Raw genomic sequence first — 23,987 nt, forward strand, 5'->3', positions numbered from 1 at the left:
TTATGGAAACTGCTGCCTACCATTGTGCAGTGATATTTAATACTAAAATTAATTTATGGGTTTAGATTCTTTTGGTATAGATATTCTATTGCTTGTGTCCTATTTATGTCTATTGCTGTTACAAAATACTGCTTGGCAATATTTCAGAATCATTTTTATCAAGATTTACAACAACACTTTGTAGTAGCAATTTAAGTAAAAAGAGTAGTGTTGCAATTTTTTTGGTCTTTTTGCAAACTTGAATCAGGAAAGTGACATGTTTTGAATACTCATGCTATGCTTGTATAATGTTTTCTCTTTGTGAGAAGTGTACTCTGCCTGAGTATTGTTATAATCTCCAGAATATGATGTCCTGAAACAGTTAAATATCATTAAAGATATTTAAAAAATATATATCAACAGATTGAAATGAAGTGCTCAGAGATTATTTATAAAATGTAGAACATCACCCACAAAGTGTCTGTCACAGATGGAAAAAATGAATGTATTGACAGGTGTGTAATCCATTGAATGAGTTTTTAGACCTAAAATCCTATCCAAGATTGCCAGAAATTAACAGTTTGTCTCCAGTACTAGATGTGATTTAGCTTGAACAGAAGCAGAATTCCCATTAGGCAGCCAATTCTTTATTGCATGTGTATTGGAAGAAAGTAATGTACTGTGTTTTTCTGAGAATGTGACTGTGAAATTTGTTCCTGAAACATTAGCCAGACAGCATGGTGCAGTCCCAACTTGTGTGTTTGGTAGGGATAAATATGTACCACATTTTAATTCCCTTCCAGAAGGAATGTGCTAGAGAAACTCACCTTATATGATGTGATTTCAGAAGGGCCAGTGCTTGGTTTGAAGTCTGCTTCCAGCCTCTTAAGTGTACGGGTTATTTCATGTCTTGATGATACTGACTGTTTTCATTAAGTCATAAGAAATAGCACAGACTAAGGTGATCTTCTGTGTGCTCAGAGAGGTACCTACACAGCCTAGATTTTCAAAGGGAGTGGAATGGCTGTGTCTGACAACAGGTTTTTTATTCTCATAGTAGCTCATAAAAGTCACAGATAATACTGGCAACCAGCTAAACATTAGTGTTTTTCACATGTTTACTGAAGGAAGAACACATTTGTATTTTAAAACAGCAAGGAAAGACAATGATTTTAACTTTATTGTTGTCATCTGTTGTGGCCACAGATGTGTTAGCTACATCCCACAGGTAAATCTTCTTGGACTAGTAGAATACGTGGTGCTTGCTCCGTTAGCCTCTGAAATGTTTCTTATTTTACAGAAGAAGCTATTGGTGTAGTAGGCAAGACAAGATCTAGGCTTCCATATGAATGGGAATCATTGTAATGAATTCACACTTCATTGTTCTTCCAAGTGGTACAAATGTCATACTCTTGTAATAATGAATAAAGGACAAATTAAATTGCAGAAACCACCACTGTTGTTTTGGCCATGTGCGTGTTCACAAATTGCTCTGTTCAGAAAAATGGAGTTGGGAAATGATGATGTAGTATGTAGTAAATTTCTTGTGGTGTAGCTTTATGTATTACTCTATAGGAGGATATAACTAGTCAATGTACACAGCAATTTTAATAGTATGATTTATGTTAACAATGTAGATAATGTAGTGGCTGAAGAGGTGAAAAATATGTTAAAATGTAGCAGACAGCATTTTTGCCTAATGATTTTTATTTTGGGGGCATAGAATAGAAATTAAATAGAATTTAATTACTAAAGCTGGTTAAGTGTGAAATTTGTTTCAGTATGGCTTAAGTCAAACAGTAACTTTCATATAGTAGAGAAGCAATTTAAAGAAACCACTGGTTAGTTAGGTTATGGTTTCAGTTTTATAATCACATTTTATTAAGGTTCATTTATACTACACCTCCTAAGAATTTCTCCTTAAATTGAAATGTTGATGTTAACGGAAGAGATTTATTTTGATGATGCTACATTATGGAATTTAAATGGGTTACTGCTGATTGTTAAGTACTTCATGTGTTCATGTGTTTAAAAATGTACAATGTCTCTTTTAAACGTAGTAGAAGAACTACACAGAGAAAAACATTGTGAGTAATAAGTGTTTTGTCCCATCTACCTTTTGACAGGAGAATTAGATGACAGAGAACAGGCAAAGCTGGAAGTAAAAGTATGGGATCCAGATAGCCCCCTTACTGACCGTCAGATTGACCAGTTTTTAGTTGTAGCACGGTAAGATTAAAATCCTCTAATAAAAAAATCCTTTTCCTTTTCCTGCTGACTATTTATTCCCCCATATCATGTTACTCAACCTGTTTGCCATTTTGTGAGCCCTACTCTTTCCCAAAACTAGCTAAAAGAGAAACTCAGACCATAACTTTGTTATATTTACTGAAGTTTCCAATACAGGAGAGAGAAAAAGAGAGTTTTGGAATAATGCTACACTCCCTGTATTTCACGTAGAATTTGTAGTAGAATTTGATACTTTGAATGTAGACATCAGTCTGTTTTCCCCTCAGAGTAAATGAAACAGGATTTCAGTGCTAATAATTCAGTCTTGTATTACAGTACTTGGAATTTCATGGTGTAAAATAGAAGTTAAGAGTAGAAATAAAGAAAATGTTAACAAATTAAATGAATGCAGAACTTGCCAAGTATGCACATAATCTGAATAATATGCAGTGCAATTATTTTGAATGAATGTTGAAATATAAGTTTTGAAGTGTTGCATTTCATTAGTGAAAAAAATCAGGTCAGTTCAATTTTATAAATTAATGTGATTATGCAGATTTATGAGAGGAACATCAAAGCACTTTGAATTAATAAATACCTTTAAAAATACTTCTCTACTTTTAAAAAAAAAACAACCAACTTCAAAAAAATCTATACACTTCTGACTGAAGGACAATTCTACATTCATAAAATACACCAGGCTTTGCTACTTACAAATGTAGTACAAAAATACTGTTCTAATGGTAGCAGAGAACTGTTAATCGCAGTTAGCTCAGGGATTTTATCCTGAATCACTCCATGTCCTGTATTTTCTGTAACCTGGTTGCAGAGCATAGTCTCAAATCTTCTTAGCCAAATAATCCTTGTACGTGGTTTCTAGTTTTTGTTCTTTTTCTTTCTCCCTTTTGAACAAAGCATTCAAGGAAGGAAATGGAGAAGTTGCTTTATATTTTCCAGCCTATGTGTATGGTAAAATAGATTACCAGTTTACTGTTTTACAGGTCAGATGCTGATCCACCTGGTTTTTTCTTACTCTCCCACTTTTAGTGCTGTTTCCTTTCTAGACAGTGCTAAAACTTGCCTGCCCTTGTTTAATTTTCAAGAGAGCCAGAGGGGTTTAGGTGTTAACATGCATCTATTCAGAAGATCACAATACCTGGTAGCTGCTCCATAGAACAGAACCCAGGAAACAGAACTACTTCTTCACCAGCAATATAATACCTGGACATGTATGGGCAGACTGTTATGGGGTGCCCTAAAAAAACATCTACATGAAGGTTATGTGAATTTTTGTAGAGTTCATTCATGGCTTTTAAATTCCTACTTCCTATTTTGCAGCCACTCTGGAGAGCTGAAGTAGTATACTGTGGAGTCCAAAATGTTCCCAGAGGAGTGTAGCAGTGAGCAGTGTGCTGGAAAGTGACAGAGAATAAATTAAATACTTAGGGAAAAGCATACTCTTCTTTGTGTTACTTAAGACATCCTATGCAATGCTGTACCCTGATCAAGACTGCATTTGTTTAGAAGTTGATAAATTTCTGTAAAGAAGGCTTCTGTTATGGTGGATCATGGCTGACCAATTGTAGCTATTAGGGATCTCCTGGTAGGCAAACAATATCTGTAATCAGATGTTACTCAGATGCATCTTTATGGATGTTCCTCCACAGAACTCTTCATTCTTGTATGTTGATTTTTAACTGACAGAAAATGTTTTCAACCTATATACTTTCATTCACAGACTGCAAGATTGTATTCCTGTTGCTTCTCAGACAGATTTTCATCAATTTCTAGAGAAAGAGTTCTGTGATGATTGTGGCAGCTTTCAATTCAGTGTGTTACATGGTTGCAAGTTTTATAGTGAACTGTTATATAGGACATTAAAAGCTCTTGAGTAACAGTGAAGTTGTTATTATGATCTGGTAAACTGCTTACAAACAGCTCTGCCATGGCCTAACTTCATTTCACTGGGCATTAGCTATACCTGCTGCGTTTCCATTTGGAATGGTCTTTCTCTGGTTATGTTTAGTTTTGCAAATTTGAAAATCTGACAATAAGAATTTTTTCCTAAATGCTTTCCTAGATGTGTTTTTGGTTAAGTGTGTGTAAGCTATCTGTATTTGACATTTTAAAAGCATTTTCAAGTGATCCTTTTTACATGCTGCATCAAAGGCATTGAGTATTCAGTTTCTTCAGTCTGATCTGGGTGAAAGAAGAGTTGCTTTTGTCCATAAATGCTTTAGTTTTTTCCATCACACAAGCATGCTTTGTTGGTTTTTTAGAAGGTGTTTAAATACTCTTTCTATTTATGTTGCCCATTTGCAAGAACGTTTATATTTGGCTTTTGACACAGCTTTCCCAGTCAGACAAGATTTGTTTACTGTCTCAGGAATGAGAGGCATTTTTCTAGGTTTATATGCTTGGTCAGTCTGAGACTGTCACTAAGCCCTATGTGCAATAATTTGCTGGATACAAAGATAGAAGAATATGCTTATCCTGTCCAGAAATTGGAAGTAGCAGTGCCAGGAAAATTGGTGAAGGTTTTGAAAAAAAAAGTAAGGATCCATAACCTTGGTCTCCCCAAGTAGTCTTGCTTGACATACAAGTCTTGAAAGTACCTTGTTGCCACTACTGAAGCATAATTTAGGTAAGGGCTCTTGCTTGAACTAGCAAAAACATCTGTTAGGAGAAGCTTGAAGCATCAGACTAATGTATTCTGGGTTCGAGTTGTTTTTTGGATAATGTTTGTACACTGGCAGTGAGAAGTCCAACAGCATTTTCTACTCCACTCAAGTAAGATACAACTTCATCAACCAGTTTTTCTTCTGTCCTATATGTTGGCAACATTTCTTCTGTGTCTACTAGCTTCAACGAACAGGAGCTTGAGAAGCTGCAACAGGAGTTTAGATCTGGCCACATTAGCAAAGAGTTCAGTACAGTAGAAGGTGATTTGTAGAACTGAAATGTTTGGTGCTTAGGACCTGGTGTCCACATTGTGCATGTTTTGAGCTTTATTTTTAGTATAACTCTAATCAGGCCCCATGGACTAAATATCTGTGAGTACATGGAACTACTTTAACAGAAACCCAGTTTTTGTGCTATGAGATACTTTTTGTTGTTGGTTAAAGTGTAGTAGAAAAAACCCACTATGGACAGTGGCTTCAAAACTCCTTTCCTATTTTGAACTAAATGACTGATACAGATGCACCCTGTTTCCTCCAGTCATCAGTCTCTATCATTCCTAATACACAAGAAGTACTTCATTTCATTGTCAGATAAATAGTCCTGCCTGTTTTTCAGTTTGTCAGAATCATAGATGATCCTGCCCAGTCTCAGCTGCGGTAGGAGTTGTGGGATCTGGTCTGGACAGATGCTGAGAGCTGTAGATGTGACCATTTTTTTTCCTTTCATTTTTTTTCTTTCTGCTAATTTGTTTTATAATTCATTGCATGATACATTTTTGGAACATTCTAGTCCTGTTTATGTACTTTATGATGGGGTGAAACAGTTAACAACTTAGTTCTTTTATTCTGCTTCATCTAACTATGTTATCAACACAGTCTTGTAGAAGGAATATATCTCTAAATTAAGCTATTTTACAGACATTTGTGGTCCCAGTTTATTTTCAACTGAACCAGAGTTTTGAAATCTAATTAAAATAGCCTTGTAGCATTGCATCTCTACCTTAAAATTTTCTACTTTTATTTCTATGAAATTAAAATGGTGTTACAGACCTCTGACATATTTCTCTTCATTTTAATGCTTATTTTTTGATGTATAATCATGGAAGAATGGAAAATTACTTGTTAGTAATTTTAAATTAGAACTTGATTCTTCCTGTGTTGTTCCCACTTTCACATTTTCTCTAATACAGTGATTATGTTAATTTTCTGTTTGTTACTGTTGATTTAGTTATAAGTGCTCATGGTATATTGGTGTTTGGATGTGTTCTATGATTGTATGTGTGTTTGTTACATGAATTTATCTTATAGTGAGGAAGGGACCCCAATGCAGCTTCAACTGGCAAGGTGTCTTTCATTATATTGAGGAAAAAGAAACACTCACCAACTGAGAACAATAAGTAAAAATGTTTACAAGTGTGATCAAATAGTAATGCTCCGTTCTTGCAAAATAATGCAATGTAGTCAGTGGCAGTAGACAAGATTCCCAAAAATCATAAATGAAGATAAATACATTAAATTCAGCAGTTTGAAAACTTGAGTTTTCAATGGATACTCTAAATTCTCTTTAGGTGGTAAGAAGTAAAAGAAATTTGAGTTCATTAAAGAGGTAATTAAATTTAATGGCAGCATTGCAACATAAAATAAAGTAGTAAAAATGGTGAAAAATCTTGATGCCAACGCTGCACTCGCACAACTAGATGTTTGCTAGCAAGGTAGACAGATTGTTTGGCAATAAAAAAGAAAAATATGTTCACATCAAGTTTATTAGGTGTATCAAAAATTTTACATTTCTGCTTGTCTGTCATGCTTGGCCAATATATGTTTATTCCTTTGTGCATTTTGTATTGCTGTACTCTTTGACCCAGATTCATTTGAAAAGAACTAATTCAAACTTGGAGCTGAATTTCTTTTTACCTTTTTTTTTTTAAATGTATTTTGATCTATTGCAGTATAAAGAAAAAAAATTCTGTAGCAGTATTTTCATGGACCTACTTTTAGGGGGCTGTAAATCTCGTCCTCTGTGACTGTGAAATTGCAGGATGGCAGAAAGATGATCACTTAAATAACATCCCATGAATTAAACTACTTTTGTGTATCAGATTCAATTTCTGTTGAATAAGAAAGATTTCAAATGTTTCATTTCTATTCATATAGTAATGAAAGTGAAGGTTGGTTGTAGCATACATTTATATATAATGCCATCCTTACCCTAACTTTGAGAGTCTTTCAGCAAAAGAATAGTGGCAGGTAACTTTTCATGTTTATCAATTCGTCTCTCATTGAGCTGTAAATATCTGAAGTGATAATAATGAAGCATAGCACTGCAGAGACAGTTTCTTAGAAAGGCAAGGAAAATATGTCTTCTGGAACAGCATCATTTTACTTTGAATATGTTCTTCAGGTCAGATTTTGCAAAATTGACTAGAAAAAATCTCGGGGTTTTTTCAACTTTAATTAATGTAGTGCTGCTGACATATATCCTCACCGAAGAAGTATTTTTTCTTTTTTCCAATATTTTAAGTATCACAAGACTCTTAAAGAACAATCAAGTTATTAATTGGCTTAAAATTTACAGTAGTCTAAGAGGTCATCTTTTAGGACTGATTCCAATTCACAGTGAAGAGGAACATTGAAGTAATAGTAAGGAAAACAAAAAGCTTTCCTAATATGTAGAAAACCACCAAAGATCACTTAATTATTTTCCTCAAAAATATTAGCTCTTAAGTGAGGCATGGGTCTCGTTCATTAGTTTGCCAGTATGTGTGGAAAACTGTGGATTTGCGGATTCATGTATGCACAAATGTGGTTCACTTCAAACAGCTTTGGCCAGAGTATAGCCACTGCTTGTCTGGTATAGCTGAGACAAAGAAATAATGTATAAAAGTGAACAACTTTAAAATATTCTCAGATTAAGAAGGATATCTGTCTCAGCTGGATTTTTGAGAATACAAGGTAGAAGAAAATTGAGAGTTACTGGTCTGGTTCCAGAACTTTCTGGATCTGATTTGATGCTGGACTGCTGTTGTTCCTGGGGAAACCAGTGGCTATTTTTATCCTGATGTATAAACACAGTGGTTCCAGATTTTCTCTGGTAAATAACAGCCCTTTTCAGAACTAGTTATTGATGAGCAACTGAATCTTTGGAAGTTGTTAAGACAGACTGTTGTGTCTGCTGCTTCATAATTTCATCGGCTACCACTAATACTAATCTTATGCAAAAATTTGAACAATTACTTCCCTTAATGTCCTAAAGTTGAGCTATAACAAATTTGGAGAAATGTATTTTCTGTGTTAAAAACCTAATCTGAAGTTTTTGCTAAATGTAAGGCACACAAGTACAACATCCATAGAAAGCTCACCCCGGGTTTTTTTGGACGTAGATCTTGTTGAGTTTTGCTGAGTTTGTGTTTTAATTACTTGTTGAGTAATTTGTAAGTAGCTTGCTGAGCACAGTTTTTTGGGTTGAGTTTATTATTGAATTAAATATAGCTTCAATTAAATATTTATAGTTATTCTTTGGATTCTACCAACTCAATGGGATATCAACATTGAAGACTTTTTAAAAAGAAAAAAATGAGTACTTATGGTGTGACTGTTCAACCTGTGTTGACTTAATACTGAGTTTTATTTTGGTAGTAGGTAGGTGAAGACAATAGTGTGTCTTCTGGAAATGGCATCGGCTGGTTACTTGTTTTTTCCTTTTAACATTTTTTAAACAATTCTTTGGTGTTATTATTGGAAGAAAGTGACAAAGGAAATGTTTTGACCTTTGCACCAATATGTTACTCATATCTGTATTTTTAATTGAAAAACATAAAAATTAGGGTATTTCAATGGTTTCTAAAAATCCATATTGAATTAGGGTCTGAATTGCATAGCTAGATTATACAGAGCACTGTATATCACTATTAAGTTTTGAGCCTAGTTGCTATTTAATAGGCAAATGCTTTAGAATTTCTACACTTCTTTGGATTGTCTGAAAAATTCAGTTTTTCAAAAGTTTCCAAGGAAAGGTGAACTGGAAGTTACTTTGATTTCAAGAAAGCCACAGACATGCACATACCCCCTGGTTTGTGTCCTGTAACATCTACATCCCCTGTCCTGTCCCTGTTGCCCCCCCCTAAATGGCATTATTGTTATTATAATGTTGGGTTTATTATTTTTTATTATACTGTTTTTAATATTTTATCTTTGTGTGTTTTATTTATTTTTGCCCTTCTGTAACTAATGCTTCTTGGTTGTGATCCTCACCTACTCAGTACAGCACTGGAAGCAGTGTCAACTGGTGCATCAATTCTTACCTCTTTATCACTTATTCAAAATAAACCTTATATCGTGACTTAATTTTTGACTTTACATACTGGGCAACATAATTCACATGCACTTGGGCTCTGAAATCAGCTTCAAAAGTTTGATCTACTTGTGAGAACATGTTCCTTGTAATGTTTATAGCAGACTCTGATTTTACTTTAGAAATATGATAAAAAGAAAATAGTGTTGATTATGTAAAAGGAAGCTAAGAAGGTAGTAGGTAGCAGCAAAAGGGAAATACAGTCATACTACATTCACTGGTTTGAACAGTAATGACAGAAGGATCACAGGAAAGACTGTTCAGCTACAGCTGTTATCAATACCAACATGTTTAAAGGGGTTGACAGACTATCAGGAAACGTGTTCACAATAGAGCCTTATTCTTGGGACTGATTTGTGGACAAATACTGTTCTATGTACTTCCAAGCTTCAAAACAAAAAGACAAAATAGAGTGTATGTGTGTGTTCTTGTCACGTATTTGCGATCCCTGCAAAGAGGGAGCAAAGGTCATGGAACAGTGTTTGAATATCACTTATTTATTCCACAGCCTTTAGAAATCTAAGCAGTTAATATCAGGAGTCTGTAAATCATTGCTGTTGAATCTTAACTGTGTCTTATAAGATTTTGGCAGCAAGTATTGAAACATTCAGTATTAAATCTTTTCAGATTTGAGATGAAATTGAAGTAACAGACATTATTAGCAGTTTCTCTATGATCCATTGTACACCTCAGTGAGTTTAAGTCTTGATGCACATTATTTTATTGATGAATATTGGATTTATAGAATACAGTAATGTGTGTTGATCTGTCAGTGACATTCTCCATTGGTATAATTTTGCACTTATAAGTTGTGCAGAGTGTAATTGCTGGATGAGGCTTCAGTCCTTGGTCCAGAGGCTTATGCTGCATTAGAAGTGTTATGTAACTAGGTCTTGAATTTAGAAGGACTTTACTTAATAACTGCAACAAATAGTTTTTTCTGAAATCATAGTGACACAATGCACCTCAAGAGTCATTATACAACTCTAGGTACTAGAGCAACTTCTCAACTGTTAATTAGTAACCTTTTGTGTCACTGCATCTTTACTCATTTCCTGTATGGGCTCAGCCCAGTCAAATTCTCTTATGCATCTTTCCCTTCACTGGGCATGACATATAGATGTACTTCCAAGAAATGTGAACAATTTAGAACAGTCACATTCACACTAATTCTCTACCTCTATTTCTTAGGTTTGGAGAAAAACTTATCCATTTCAATAATGCTGGAGTGCTTTTACTAAGCATGCTGATAGATCCATTTATTTCATTGTTGCTTAAAACCTTCGAGAAAAATAGGATTTTGGTGGTACCTTACACTAAGCTGATATGCTTTCTTTGGATCACTGATGGTAGTAGTAGACATGCACTGCTGAAGTGAATAAAATTTCCTCATGGGGACATGGTGAACTGCTTTTTAATTTGTATTGTAATTTGTTAAGCATTTGGCTTTTTAACTTTAGAAATAAGTCATGGTTGTAAAACCCAAACTGGGTAGAATCTCTGACTTTGTAATTAATAAAAAAATTATTAAAAGGTTGGTACGTTACAATTCTCTGAATATCTTTTGTTTCTATGCTGGTTTTCTTACATGTATGTTGTTACTTTTGGGGGGAGGTCAGAGTTTTTGCTGCAGTGTCGAGTGGGTTTTTTCTGAGTATCAAGTTGTTCATTGTTAGCAAAGATCTGAAATCTTAACAGTTACAGTATGTGACTTCTGTTTTTAAAAGGACACTTTTATAGATATGACATAGTCTGATAATAAAAAGAGATTACATCTTTCTGTGTATTTACTGGCTCTACTGTTTTTCTGTTGTAGTGCGGTTGGCACGTTTGCTCGAGCACTGGACTGCAGTAGCTCTGTCAGGCAACCTAGTTTACATATGAGTGCAGCTGCTGCTTCCCGAGACATCACACTGGTAGGTGGCTTCTTAAAAACCTACAACTTCTATATCTGTGAATTCAACACTGTCTGATACTCCACAGTCCCTATGTTCCTTCTCTTGTCCTTTAGATACCTGCAAGGTATATATGCATGCATGTATATATATTTATATATATACATTTATTTATGCATGCAAGGGGTGTGTGTGTGGTAGAAAGTCCTCTGTGTTTTTTATATGGTGGTACTTATAAGTACCACCACCTGTAAGCTTGGTGGTACTGCCTTTGTAATCACAGTGTAAATCACTTGACTTTAGCTGTGGTAATTTCCATAGCAGAGTGAATAATGCACATTGTATAGGGATTCATTTGGTGTAATTGAGCAACAGTGTGATTTAAAGTATGTGGTAGTAAAACTGATTGAAAATTGTATAGATAATACTTTTTACTTACTAGATATGTCATCAAATTTTCTAAAGAATAAGCAATTTGACTTTGTAAGCATGTTTTTGAAGAACATTTTAATTATTATATTCTTACTGTGTTTCCTTAGTTTGTTAAAGTATTTGCTGTAATGTGAACACCTACACCTTTTAGAGAAAGTTAAAAATATATCAATTACAGACCAAAGGTTTGTCTCTATATTCATACTAGCTGAGATGACAAGATGTGCTACAGTAATACAGGCGTACCAGGAAAACTGTGTAAGAATAAAAAATATTACTGTTTCATAGATTCAGGTTTGACTTACATTTCCAAAGACATCAGTAGTTGTTTATTATTTTAAGTATTTATTTACAGAATCCTGAAGATGATAGTTTAGGCTAAAGTAGACCTGCTGTTCTCCAGATACTGGAGTACTAGAACTAGAGGACACTCGATAAAACTAAAAGATCAGTTTGAAACAGTTAAGACACTGCCTTATAAAGTGGATAGAGAGTCCCCGAAATCAAAATTTTGTGGGAATGGGCAGTACCAGCAGGTTAAAAAAAGAGTTAGAAAAATTATGGACCATTGGCCATAAATGGGTGCTGGGGAGTGTAGGGAAAGGTGTTCCATCTAAACTTCTTAGTTCCCAAGGCTTATAGATGCTGGTCAATGAAATGGGAATTGACCTCAGATTGTAATTAGGCTTACCTGCACATTTTCTTGATGCAACATTCCTTGGTGCTACTGTAAGAGACAATGCTTGGCTAGATGGATGACTGATCAGATTCAGTAGGACAGTAGTTGTATTCCAGATAAAATATATTCATTGGTATGATGAGAAAAATATTTAATTTGTTACCTTTTGCAGGGTACTCAAAGGCTATTGAACAGGAATCAGATTTAGTCTGGACTATGGTAGTGTAATAAAGGCAGTGACAAAATGTAATGTTTTCCATAATAATCAAAATGAGTTTTCAGTTTCACACTTGCTGATATGACTGTACAAACACAATTCTATTCACATTAAATACTTTATTTCTTTCATCTGGATAGTTCTTTAACATTTTTCATTTTATTAAGATTTAGTTAGAATAAGAATTTCTAATAGATTTCACATATTGCATATACTAATAGATTTCACATATTACATATACTTCTTACTGTATTCAGTGATTAATAGAATAGATTCATCCTTATAGCAATTTCTTCTTTGAAAGTACATGTGCAGTGCTGCTAATAAAGGGACACTTTCAGTGTTTGAGTGCCATGTAAATGTTTCTCTATTGCAAATGATCCATTAAGTTCCATTACACTTAATGAAAGGCATATCTTATAATGAGGCACCAGAGGAGCCACCCCAGGCTTAATTATTGTGTCTGTCTCTTCTCATTTTCCTACCCCCTCAGCTTTTTAAAACCCTTCTCTTTTGCTTTTTGGCAACGCACTTCCTTCTAAGCTAAGAAAAGACATATTTGTCATTATAATAGTTACTTTTTCAGACATTCCTATGCTAATTGGGAACGTATTTTCAGCAGCAGTTAAAATTAGTAGAGACATTTGCAGGACCTGTGGCATATGTCATTTATGCTTTGGAAGGGATATAGGAGCATAACACTAAGAAAATTATACTTCTATATTCTTAATACAAGGCAGATAACCCTTACACCTGAAGTGCTGTTAATGGGATTTCTGTACACCACACCTGTCGCTTTCCAATATTCCTAATTAGTTGTTTCAATCAGAGATAGCTGTAAACAGACTGATACTAAAAAAAAGAGAGAGAGAAAAAGCATGGGTTATAAACATGAATAAATTGAGAGAGGTCTTGCAGCAGAATAGCAAGTGAGAGGTGTAATGAGGCAAGGCAGGAAATTGCCAGTGCTTTTAGAAAACCCTACTGAAGATAAGAAACAATGTGTATTTACCTTCTTAGATGATAATAAATGTGTTTCTCTTACAGTGATAAAGACTTGTGAGACAAACAAGTGAATCTTGCATTTCTGGGCTTCTCAGAGGCAGATTCTTCAACACTGCACATTGCATATACATATAAGTGAGAGCCTCTTAAAACAAAGCAGGTTGATGGAATCACTTGCTCCTTGTAGTAGACATTCAGAAGAGCCCTTGCTACTTTACTGCAAGGACTTAAATCTGGTTTTGGATGTCTCTTCATAATAAAAAATATGAAGTCTTTTTCCTTTGCATTTTGAATAATGTAGTTTTAATGATTAGACTTCCATATATGTGGCTTATATAATAAACATACTTAAAATGTTATTGAACTGTAGAATCTGTACTCTGTTTCCAGTCTGAGTGCTTTGTTGGAGACAGTTCAGTCTAGTTGCTTTAACTGACTACAGAAATTGCAGCAGGTTTGGGAGCTGTGTTGCAGCTTGTTTGCAGCATACCCTGTCATGTCCTTTCTCCACTGCTCCATGCAGCCTTTCCTTAGCTTTTGGTGGAAAGTTTCTTTCTTTACCTGTTTATATTTAGACTTGAAATTCCCTCTGTCTGTGTGGCTAGCACTTTTCCTCTGGTGGGCCCCCTTATCTGTGCTGGACAGTATGCTCTGGGCAAGAGTTGTTGTGGAAGGGTGGTTCTTCCTCTGTCCTTCAGGCCTCTATTTGGAAGAGGCAACACCAGGTCTCCCAGCCTTCTGCTCCTTAGGTAACAGGCTCCCACTAATTGTTTCTTGCAGTCCTCTCATCCTTGGTAAAGATACTCCAGGACTTTTTCTCACAACTTCTTGTAATGTCTTTGGGCTTCTCTTGCTTTTGCTACCACAATTTGCTCACTGCAATGTGGGAATTTTATTGCAGGTAAGGGCTGGCAAACTTGTAGAAGGCAGAGGGTTGTTATCAGAGAACTTGTCAGTGGTCTTCTGTCACAGTGAAGACAGCACTTATCCACAGAGTTCATTATGAATCTTTTCTTTAGTAATATCAAGAAAGTGTACTGCTTTTCTGCAATGGCTGCAATTTGAAAAAAGATTTAAACCTTGTTAACATGTCTACTGTAAGAGTTCAATCTTTAGAGCTGGTTTACTCATTGCCTGAATGATAAGCAATAAACCAGTGATTTCAGTGTACATTCTCTAGTATGAAGCTTATGGATTTTAGACCTTGTTAGCTTTTCTCCAGGCTGGTGAATTTGAACTGTAAGTAAAATGATATATTGCAGGATGATAGTGACATTGCTTCTTGCAGACAAAACAGTTCCAGAATCTTGTGCTTGATAGCACTCAAAGACTTATAGTGAACTCTGGAGAAAGACAATAGTCACTCATAGGAGATGGAAAACAATGAGGAGAATCCATTATTTGCAGTACATTTGGATGCAGAAGCTCAACTGGAATTGCTCTGGAATTGCTATACTGGCACATAATATAGGACTGTTCCTTCCTTGAAAGGTTTTCTCATGAGTTTAGGGCCATGTGAGAGTGTGCATGCTATGCTCACAGCTCGGCACTGTAATGGGACAAATACGAAGGAGACTGATGTTACACAGTCACATACAGTATCATGCCTTATAACTCTAATACCTCCTTCAGCAAAACAATTTATGCTTGTGGTGATGGGGTCTTTTGGGATGCCGAGTCAGAAAGACTTCTTGTATGTTGCTCATTTTCCCAATGGGTGGATTTGTTTACTTTTCATATTCCTCATCGTTGGTTAGCAATGTGAGTGTTCAGTGTTCCTTGTAGTGTGAAGAACATTTTAACTTGTTTGTTTTCCATTTTTCTCTTTTATAACACAAAGAGAATCAAAGAAACCTTATTTACCTGTCTCTGACAGCAGTGTTTAGCAAGAGACAAATATCTTGCTTCTTTTTCAGTATGATCATAATGAAAACAATAAATGTCTTCCTTCATCAGCAATGAGAATATTGAGCACTTAAATGTCTGAGCAGCTGTTTAGTTACTATTTAGAGCTTCTGTTAATTGAAGATGGCCCCTCAGTCAATATATACCACTGTCTTTATTGGGTTACTTGGAACCAATTTCTACCAACTAAAGATTCTTCAGATATGTTTGCTAGTAATTTGCGGGAACTAATAAACTAATGTCATTTTTGGTAAACATTTTATCAAGGCATTTCCTTTCCCAAATGAAGTAATAAACAATTTGTTTTCCTTTTATTTCACAGCAGTAAACTATGATATCAAGATAGATTTGAAATTTAGCATTAGTTGAGTCTACTTGCTTGACTTATAGAGAATAATATATTGAATTTGCATTAACTGAAATGGACTACTGTCTATTTAAACACATCTTAATTCTCTTCTTGTCCTTGCCAGTTTCATGCAATGGATACACTGCATAAACACAACTATGATTTGAGCAGTGCCATCAGTGTTCTAGTGCCACTTGGAGGGCCTGTCTTGTGTAGAGATGAAATGGAAGAGTGGTCAGCATCAGAAGCTAGTTTGTTTGAAGAGGCATTGGAAAAGTATGGCAAGGACTTCAATGACATTCGACAAGACTTTGTAAGTATGCAAGTTGTACACTTTCCTGTAGCTGCGTTTTCACATGGTTGATCATAACTGCTTTCTATAGGTTTGGAATATTTAGCTATTGGAGAAATCTGTGTGGCTTATATATGTAACTAACATACGTAGACATTGTATCTGGCTGAAAATCAATATGCTTTCTTGTCTGATGACATTCTTTGGAAGAATGGTGATAATATCATCATGGTTAGGCTTCACGAACGAAGATTTGGGAAGGGCTCTACCCACATTTGCTACAAGCGTGCTGGTGGCTAAAGAGGCCAATGCGAGATAGACAAGTCCAGTTGCAAAAGGCACAGCAGAAAAACTACTTGGATGGTATCGGCAAGGCACGATTCTTTCTGCGTTGTCTTTTCTCTTCGATGGTGATCCTGCGTGTGTTCTCAAAGGAAGCAGCAGCATTATGGATTGTGTGTCTCCAGACCGCCCAATTGGAGAGTCTGCAATGAAGATCAGCAATGAAGATCAATGTGGCCAAGGCTGAGATGTTGTTTCAGGGAGTCCTTGTATCTCCTCTTCGGGGCTCCTCTCTTGCGGCAGCCGGTGGCAAGTTCACCGTAGAGCACGATCTTAGGGAGGCGGAGACATGCCCTGCCCAGCGCAGCTGTGTTCTCAGCAACATGGCCTCAATACTCATAACTGCTGCCTGTTCTAGAACAGACGTATTGGTCACATAATCTGCCCAGTGGATGTTTAGGGTTGTACGGAGACAGCATTGATGGAAGCGTTCTAAGAGTTGCAGGTGGTGGTGGTAGATGACCCACAATTCGGAACCATATAAAAGAGTAGACAGCACAATGGCTCTGTAAACACTGATCTTTGTGCTTTTCTTCAGGTGTTTATTTCACCAAACTCTTTTATGGAGTCTTCCGAAAGCTCTATATACCTTTGCTAACCTGTTGTCTATCTCTCCATCAATCTTACCGTCCAAGGGGATGATGCTACCTAGGTAATTAAACTGCTGGACTGATTTGAAAGGGCTCGAAAAGTGCATTGCCAAATCTGACTTGGCCGTGCTGATCCTCATGAAGTAAGATGATCATTTTAAGGAACTTGGGGGACAACCTAAACGTTCCAAAATCTGCCGTAGACCTTTTCTGCTCACAATATCAAAAGCCTTTCTGAGATCAACAAAGGTTACGTAGAAACCTTTGTTCTGTTCCCTACACTTCTCTTGCAGTTGTCCGAGAACAAACACCATGTCTGTGGTACTCCTGTTGGCTCTGAAACCACACTGGCTTTCAGGTAGAATTCCTTCTGCTATAGCAGGTATTAGTCTGTTCAAAAGTATTCTTGCCAGGATCTTGCCAGCAAGGGAGAGCAGAGTAATACCTTGGTAGTTTGAACAGTCTGATTTATCTCCCTTCTTCTTATAGGTGACAATAGGTAATCTGTTTAATGGTTTAATACCTGGTAGGATGTCTCATGCTGAGGTCTTTCATTCAGGATTTTTACAAGGATTTTACAAGCATCTGAAAAAGTTCCAGGAACTTTGCAGAACACTTCCACAATTTCCAGTGAAATTCATTAACAGCTACATGGCCGACTCCCCTGGGTGTTTTTGAAAAGCTGGGTTTTCCCTCTATGGTTAGCAGAGAGAAATTTATATTCAGATAGCTTTTAAAGTGAACTACAGGGAGTTATTTTGATATAGTAGGTGTTTGGGCAGTTTTGTAAAGTAAAGGAAATGTTTTCCAATATGTTCTAACTACACTGGTTTTGGTAGTGAAGTGTCACACTATAGGGCGGTAAAGCTTTAATTGGGTAATTCTAATGTGGAGTAATGAAATGAAATGGATTCCAGCACTGATCACTGGAGTTGCTAGTAGTTTGCTGCAATTTTTTTTTTGCATTTCATGGAGGGTCTTTTTCTTTCAAGGAAAAAAGATTACCTCTGTTTTACCAAGTTCAAGCTGGGCTTGATGAAAAGGTTAGGAATTGAATCAAAGTAAATCCATTATTTAAGACTGAAGTTGATTGAAACATTTTCACATTAATCTCATTCTACTTGACTCTGCGAGCTCATATTTGTTTTTCTTTGCAAAATTTTATTAAAAATCTTTATTAGGGGAAAATGGTACTGTATGGTAAATGTAGAAGTCCTTCCAAGATAGGGTGTGGGACAGTGGGAGGAGCTTAGCAGTGTGAGCTAAGCTGTCTTTCCTTCACTTTCACAGTCCTGAAATGAAACAGATAATTGAATGAAGGTGGGAAGGGAAGGCTATTGTTTTTCTGAAGAACTGACATTTTAATAGGTGTATTATATCTGTGTGCTTAATGATTCCCAAGGGAGAAAATGTTCACTGCATTCGTGACATTTGGATGAAAGTTGCATCATGGATGAAATAGCTCTGTTAAGTTCAATAAAGTATTATTTAAAAATAATATTTTATAGAGTTTTAGAATTGAAATTTTAATGTAAACTACAGTTCCTTATTATTTCTCATACAGATAAATGGTTCTCAGCTGTAATAGTACAATAGTTCAGGAGCTATGCCTTCTAGTTAAATGGTTAGTAATATATAATATTTATCTTTTCAAAATACCTTAATCATATAACACGTGGCTGTTTACAAGTTGAGTCCTAACAGAATTCGTGGCCAAGTATACCTATGGCTTATCTCTGGTATTTATATAGTATTTTTATATTCTGTATAATTTCTGTGTTATGTATCCAATTCTATTGATATGCATACGTTAAAATGATACAATGGAGTAATGTGTCTCCAGAATTGCTTCTGCATTTGTAATATTCAAATGGTAGATATTTGGATGATTCTACTAGAAGCTGTTTACAATGTTCAAATTTTATCTTGAGTAGATTCCTGACACCTTCTGTCTTTCACTGAATCTTCCTTCCCAAAACACAGGTATTTTCCCATCCTCTCCTCCCAAAGAAAGGATACACACACACACACAGGTCTAGTAATAGTGTTGCGTAGCCTACTGAAGTTATGTTCATGAAAAGTCAGAGTGCAGTACAAATGGATGTGGGGCACTAATTTATTATAGCCTCTTTTAGTTAGTACAGCGATGTTGTCTATTCTCAGTCACTTTTTTAATCTTTTGAAAAGTGTCATTTTAAAAACACAATTTATAACATCTATTTTATATCTCAATTTATATGACACTGGTAACACTGCAGTCTTGATTTAATTCTATTCTATCTAATTTGAATTCTTTCAATTATGTTAATCATTGTGTAGTCTTGGGATATCTTAGTTTCTCTAGAGTAAAATTTATCTGTTCTCACTTCCCATGCAGCATTCTAAAAGTATAGGGATTTGAAAACACACATTTGATTTTTAAGTAATCATCGAAAATAGTCCTTTGAGGTTTAGATCATGAATATATGAAAAGCGTCTGCAAGGTTATGTAGGTATAAATATGTAGCACTTAAACAGTGATTTTACACAATAGTACATTTATCTATTATCATCCCTCTCTTCAGTGGCAAGTCACTGATAAGTTTAAGTACTCTTACATGTGTTGTAAGAGCATGGACAAAGAAGATAATGGACTGGTAGTTACATGTGAATTTGTTTGAGTCTCCACATAGGATCTAATGATAAAATTAAAGTGTGCACTGCCTGAGATTAAACTCAAACCTAGGCAGTCACACAGTGATGCCACAGTACAGGCAGGACTGTCATGTTGCATGGCAGAAAATGGTTGGTAGCAGTCTCCTGGAGCAGAAGGGTTATGTACTACCTGCCTGAGTCATTATATCCCAGAGGAGTTGCCTTTTCAAAGTCGGCCCAGATTTGCAAGGCATGGCAGCTGCAATTGCAACCCTTACATGATAGTTCTGTAAAGGCCAGGTTCATTTACTTTTCCAGCAATTAGTAAGAACTGGCACTATTTGATGTTCAATGTGCAGCTCAGGTATTAAGCTATAAACACTAAATATTTAGAAAGCAAGATAATTATTATAAATTAAATGGTGTAAGGGACTTTACCTTTTTTTTTAATAGACAGGAGGAACTCATTTGTAATCAAATTACCAGTCTAGCCTTTGAATAATCATTTTCATCAGATGTTGACTCATCAATTCTTTTAGGAGAGGTTCTGCTAGCTTTAAGACTATCTGAATCCTAATCAACCTACACTTCATAAGCTAATTCAATTTACTTGTTGTACTTGAATTATTTCACATCCCAGGGTAGGAGAATGGAAGAAGAATGAATATTTTATGTTCTCCAAATGTAACTATTTTCCTAACAATAAGACACAGCTGTTATGCTTGTTAATTCTTTGTTTTTCATTGTCAACTGTTTTTACAAATTTAGAACTATTACATCTCAGATATGGCAGGAAAGGCCTTGGTAATCAAGACTTGGAACTGTTCATAGAAAGCAGGAACAACTGTTTTCCAGCTTCAGAAAAGTGTGGAAACATGCCTTGAAATTACCATGTTCATTTTAGGATGCTAAGTTTTTCTTGCTCATCTGATTTGAATGGTCCATTCTTACCCTGGAGAAACTAAAGAAGCTTAAAACTCTCCTCTCTCTGCTTTTGTAGAGTTGATACTTTGTGCTAATTTCCTCCTGCAAAAATGTCACACAGATGAGCGTATTTACTTCTTTCAAAAATAGAATTTGATAATGAGAATACATTATCCTGTGGCTGTTCACAGCTTCATCGGCAGTTTAGAGTATTAAGTGCGTAGGTAAATGGAATAAAGGTTATCCATGCTCAGTCTGTCAAACAGGTTTTTCAAGTTCTGAATCAAAGTGTAAAAAGTTGTGAATCAAAGTGTAAAAGGATTACAGTTATTCAGTCCAAGCACCATAATTATCTCTCTTTATTCATAGATGCCTACTGAGTGAATGAACATATTGGTGTCACAATCAAAGTTAAAACGGATTTAAGTATTTGAATCTGTAAAATACATAAAGATAATCTGTAGCATGAAGTCATTAATAAGTGTTCAGGATGGAAAATAAATATGGATATGCTAAAATATACTAATTGACAATGGCAGGTAGTTGGGGTGGGAGCGTTCCATCTAGATGCCAGGAAGAATATGGACCTGGAGACTGAGAATCAGTTTATCTGTTACTTCACACCTAATGTGTTCTTGTCACTAGCCCTTTTTTGGGTAGATTTCTCTGAAGGCATAATTTACCTGAGAAAGTAAAAGGACTTTAGGGGATTTATGCAAAACTAGTGATATTTTATGAGTGACTGAGTTGTTACGGGACTTGCAAAACCTCTGATCTAAGTCTGGTATCCTTTTTATTTTTAAAGAGAAAAATACATGAGATTTGCACACAGTCTCATCAAGATGATTTCTTTTACTCCTAATGTTATTCTCCATCTGATACACTTTATAATAGAGACATTACCTTCTGTGTTTCCTAAAGGAAATCTGCATTCTGTTTTGATCATTTTGTTTACCATATGGCTTAAACAGAATAAATTACATTTAGATTTTGATGTGTGATAGTGTAATTCTGCATACTTCTTAATTATAAAGAAAGGTTGTGTATTATTAATAGCAATATGTGTTCATTTGCATATGGATTTTAATGTAGTTGTTTAATACATTCAGAGTTTAGTATTTATCTCAACTGTATTTGATTTTAACATGTGTTTAATAAGATGTGGACATTGCAATTTTTGGAACAACTTTAATTTTTAGCAAATGTTTTTCAGCTCCCTTGGAAGTCACTGACTAGCATCATCGAGTATTACTACATGTGGAAAACCACTGACAGATATGTGCAGCAGGTAATTTAATGACTATTTCAGCATGAACCAGTCTGAGACATTCTTAAAAAAATGTAATGATGTTAAGGCATAAAAATCTGTTCGTGTTCTAAAAAAGAAATATGGGGGAGCCTATGATAATATTTTGGGATATAGACCAGTGGTTCTGTGTTGTTCATCACATACCTGTGAAGAGCTTTTTAAGCCATTTGTACTGTATGCTGGTTTGAAGTTATAGGATTCCTGGTTCCTACTGCAGTATGGGATAAGAAGGAAATGGGCTCCAGAGCAAATGCTTTAGTCTTTGAAGCTGTGCTATGGGACTGAAGGAAAAGGGAAAATATGATGTGTTGAAGTGGCTGGTACTGTTATGCAACTTTTATTGTTACTCCCTGACAAAACATTACTTTGCCATTACCAGCATTTAAAACCAAAATTGAGACCATTCTGCACATGGTGGAGGTGTTCATCCTTCTGGTTTGAGTGTTCGGCTGTTTGGGTTGCTCTGGAGAAGAAACATAACATTATGTTGAGTACCAATACTGGGATACTTTTAGCAGGTTTAGGCAAAATTTCAATGTTGGTGCTTTTTATATGTTGTACTCTCTATATTTACTCCTTGGTTTAGATATATAAAATACTTTAAAGTACTCCATTTTAATTTCTGATTTAATGTTTAATTTTGTAGCTCATTCATTTGCTGCATACTTAGAAGCAATGTTATGTACAGAGTGTTGAAAGTAATTTTTTTTGCTGAAATAACTACAGCTGTACTGTTGGATGGATCTTTGGAGTTGTTGATTAAGTGTGTCAGAAGGAAGATTGCTTCAGGTCATTCTGGTTTATTTGAAAAGTGTTTCTACATCAACTTGTTAGTGTATGGAAAGCAGGATAAAAGTCTTTCACCACATAGGAGAGTCTTGAACTATCACGAAGACCTTTTAGTTCTATGAATAATACAAATAGCAAATAATATATTCTGTATAAAAGCATGTTTTTCTGTGTTTGTCATCATTCATTTCAATTTTAACACTTTTTTTCCACTGTTAATTTTTATCCTAGAAAGGTACTGCCAGTGGAGATTTGCTGTGCTTGTCAGATCTTAGGGATTGGGCAAGAGATTATCTTTAAGAATCAGATAAAAAGATTTTATCCATACTGAAAGCCATGGAGTAAGGATAAAATGAAGTGTAAATTGTCTTTTGTCAACACTCTTAGGTTGCTCAGAGACTGATCTTGTTTCCTGTAATTTTTTCCTGGAATACTTGCTCTGGAGCGGTTGGCAAAAGACTAAGATTCCCTTTTTAGTTCTCTAGGGCTCTGTTATGATCTGTTGCTACAATGATCAAGGTGTGAGATGTGTTGAGATTGCATGTCCTTTCACAAGATTAGGCTCTATACAAGAAAAACACATGGGCTTTATGGTTATCTGCAACTTTTGAAGGCTCTTGTAAATGCCTGTGTTTTACTTGTAACTAAGTAAACGCACAACATCCTACTGTAGAACATGTCAATACACCAGGGGATTGAATGCTTTAGATGTTCTTTCAGGGTCACATATATGATCCTCAATACGAAAACCAGTGTAGGCCAAATACCTATTTTTCATCCTGGTTAATGTTTCTGTAATCTTTCCTAACAAGGGATCAGAACTTCACTGTGCCCTTGTTTAGTTTGTTGGGGAATGGTAAAAATTAACACAGGTCAGTATCAATACAGTGCACAGGGTTTGGGGGTTTTTTTCCCGAAAAGAACAAGCTGTGATAATTGAATGTGTTTCAAAGAGAAAATATGTTCAGTAAGAAAGAGGGGATTTCAGTGTCATTTTTCCCTAAATCTTATGCTTGAGGGGTAGGGTGACTTGTGAAAATGGGAAGACATAAAAGGTCGATGTACCTACAAAATACAGTCTCTGAATCCTAGATTGATGTGATTTAATATGAAAATTTGCTTTTAATTATCTCTATTTCTTTGTGTGAATTGGATACATGATGTCAGGCATAAGAAAGATTTCCTTATCATAACTTCTACTAGGTGTTATTCTTGCTAGGTAGCTAAAGCTGGTGATAGCAGTGGAGGTACTGCTACCACCTTGATTTCAGACCATCTTCTCTTCAAGTCAAGGTGAAGGGAAGATAAGTTAAAGTTCTCTGAACTTGTCTAGCAAAACTAATTCAGGCCTTGAGTAAACATTCTTGGTCATACGGCACTTCTCA

At 35.5% G+C, this 23,987-nt stretch overlaps 1 protein-coding gene across 4 annotated transcripts in view; it reads left to right on the plus strand.

The window, feature by feature from the left end:
• Nucleotides 1-23,987, plus strand: part of MTA3 (metastasis associated 1 family member 3) — a 133,848-nt gene that overhangs the window by 50,052 nt on the left and 59,809 nt on the right. For all 4 annotated transcript variants that reach the window (XM_027641528.1, XM_027641530.1, XM_027641527.1 and 1 more), the window contains exons 7-10: nt 2,106-2,208; nt 11,057-11,156; nt 15,847-16,035; nt 21,718-21,792. In XM_027641528.1, coding sequence (XP_027497329.1) covers nt 2,106-2,208; nt 11,057-11,156; nt 15,847-16,035; nt 21,718-21,792 — 467 coding nt within the window. The remainder of the gene's footprint in view (nt 1-2,105; nt 2,209-11,056; nt 11,157-15,846; nt 16,036-21,717; nt 21,793-23,987) is intronic.

Source organism: Corapipo altera, unplaced genomic scaffold (assembly GCF_003945725.1).
Source record: "Corapipo altera isolate COAL_440 unplaced genomic scaffold, ASM394572v1 48b, whole genome shotgun sequence".
NCBI classification, from domain to species: Eukaryota; Metazoa; Chordata; class Aves; order Passeriformes; family Pipridae; genus Corapipo; species Corapipo altera.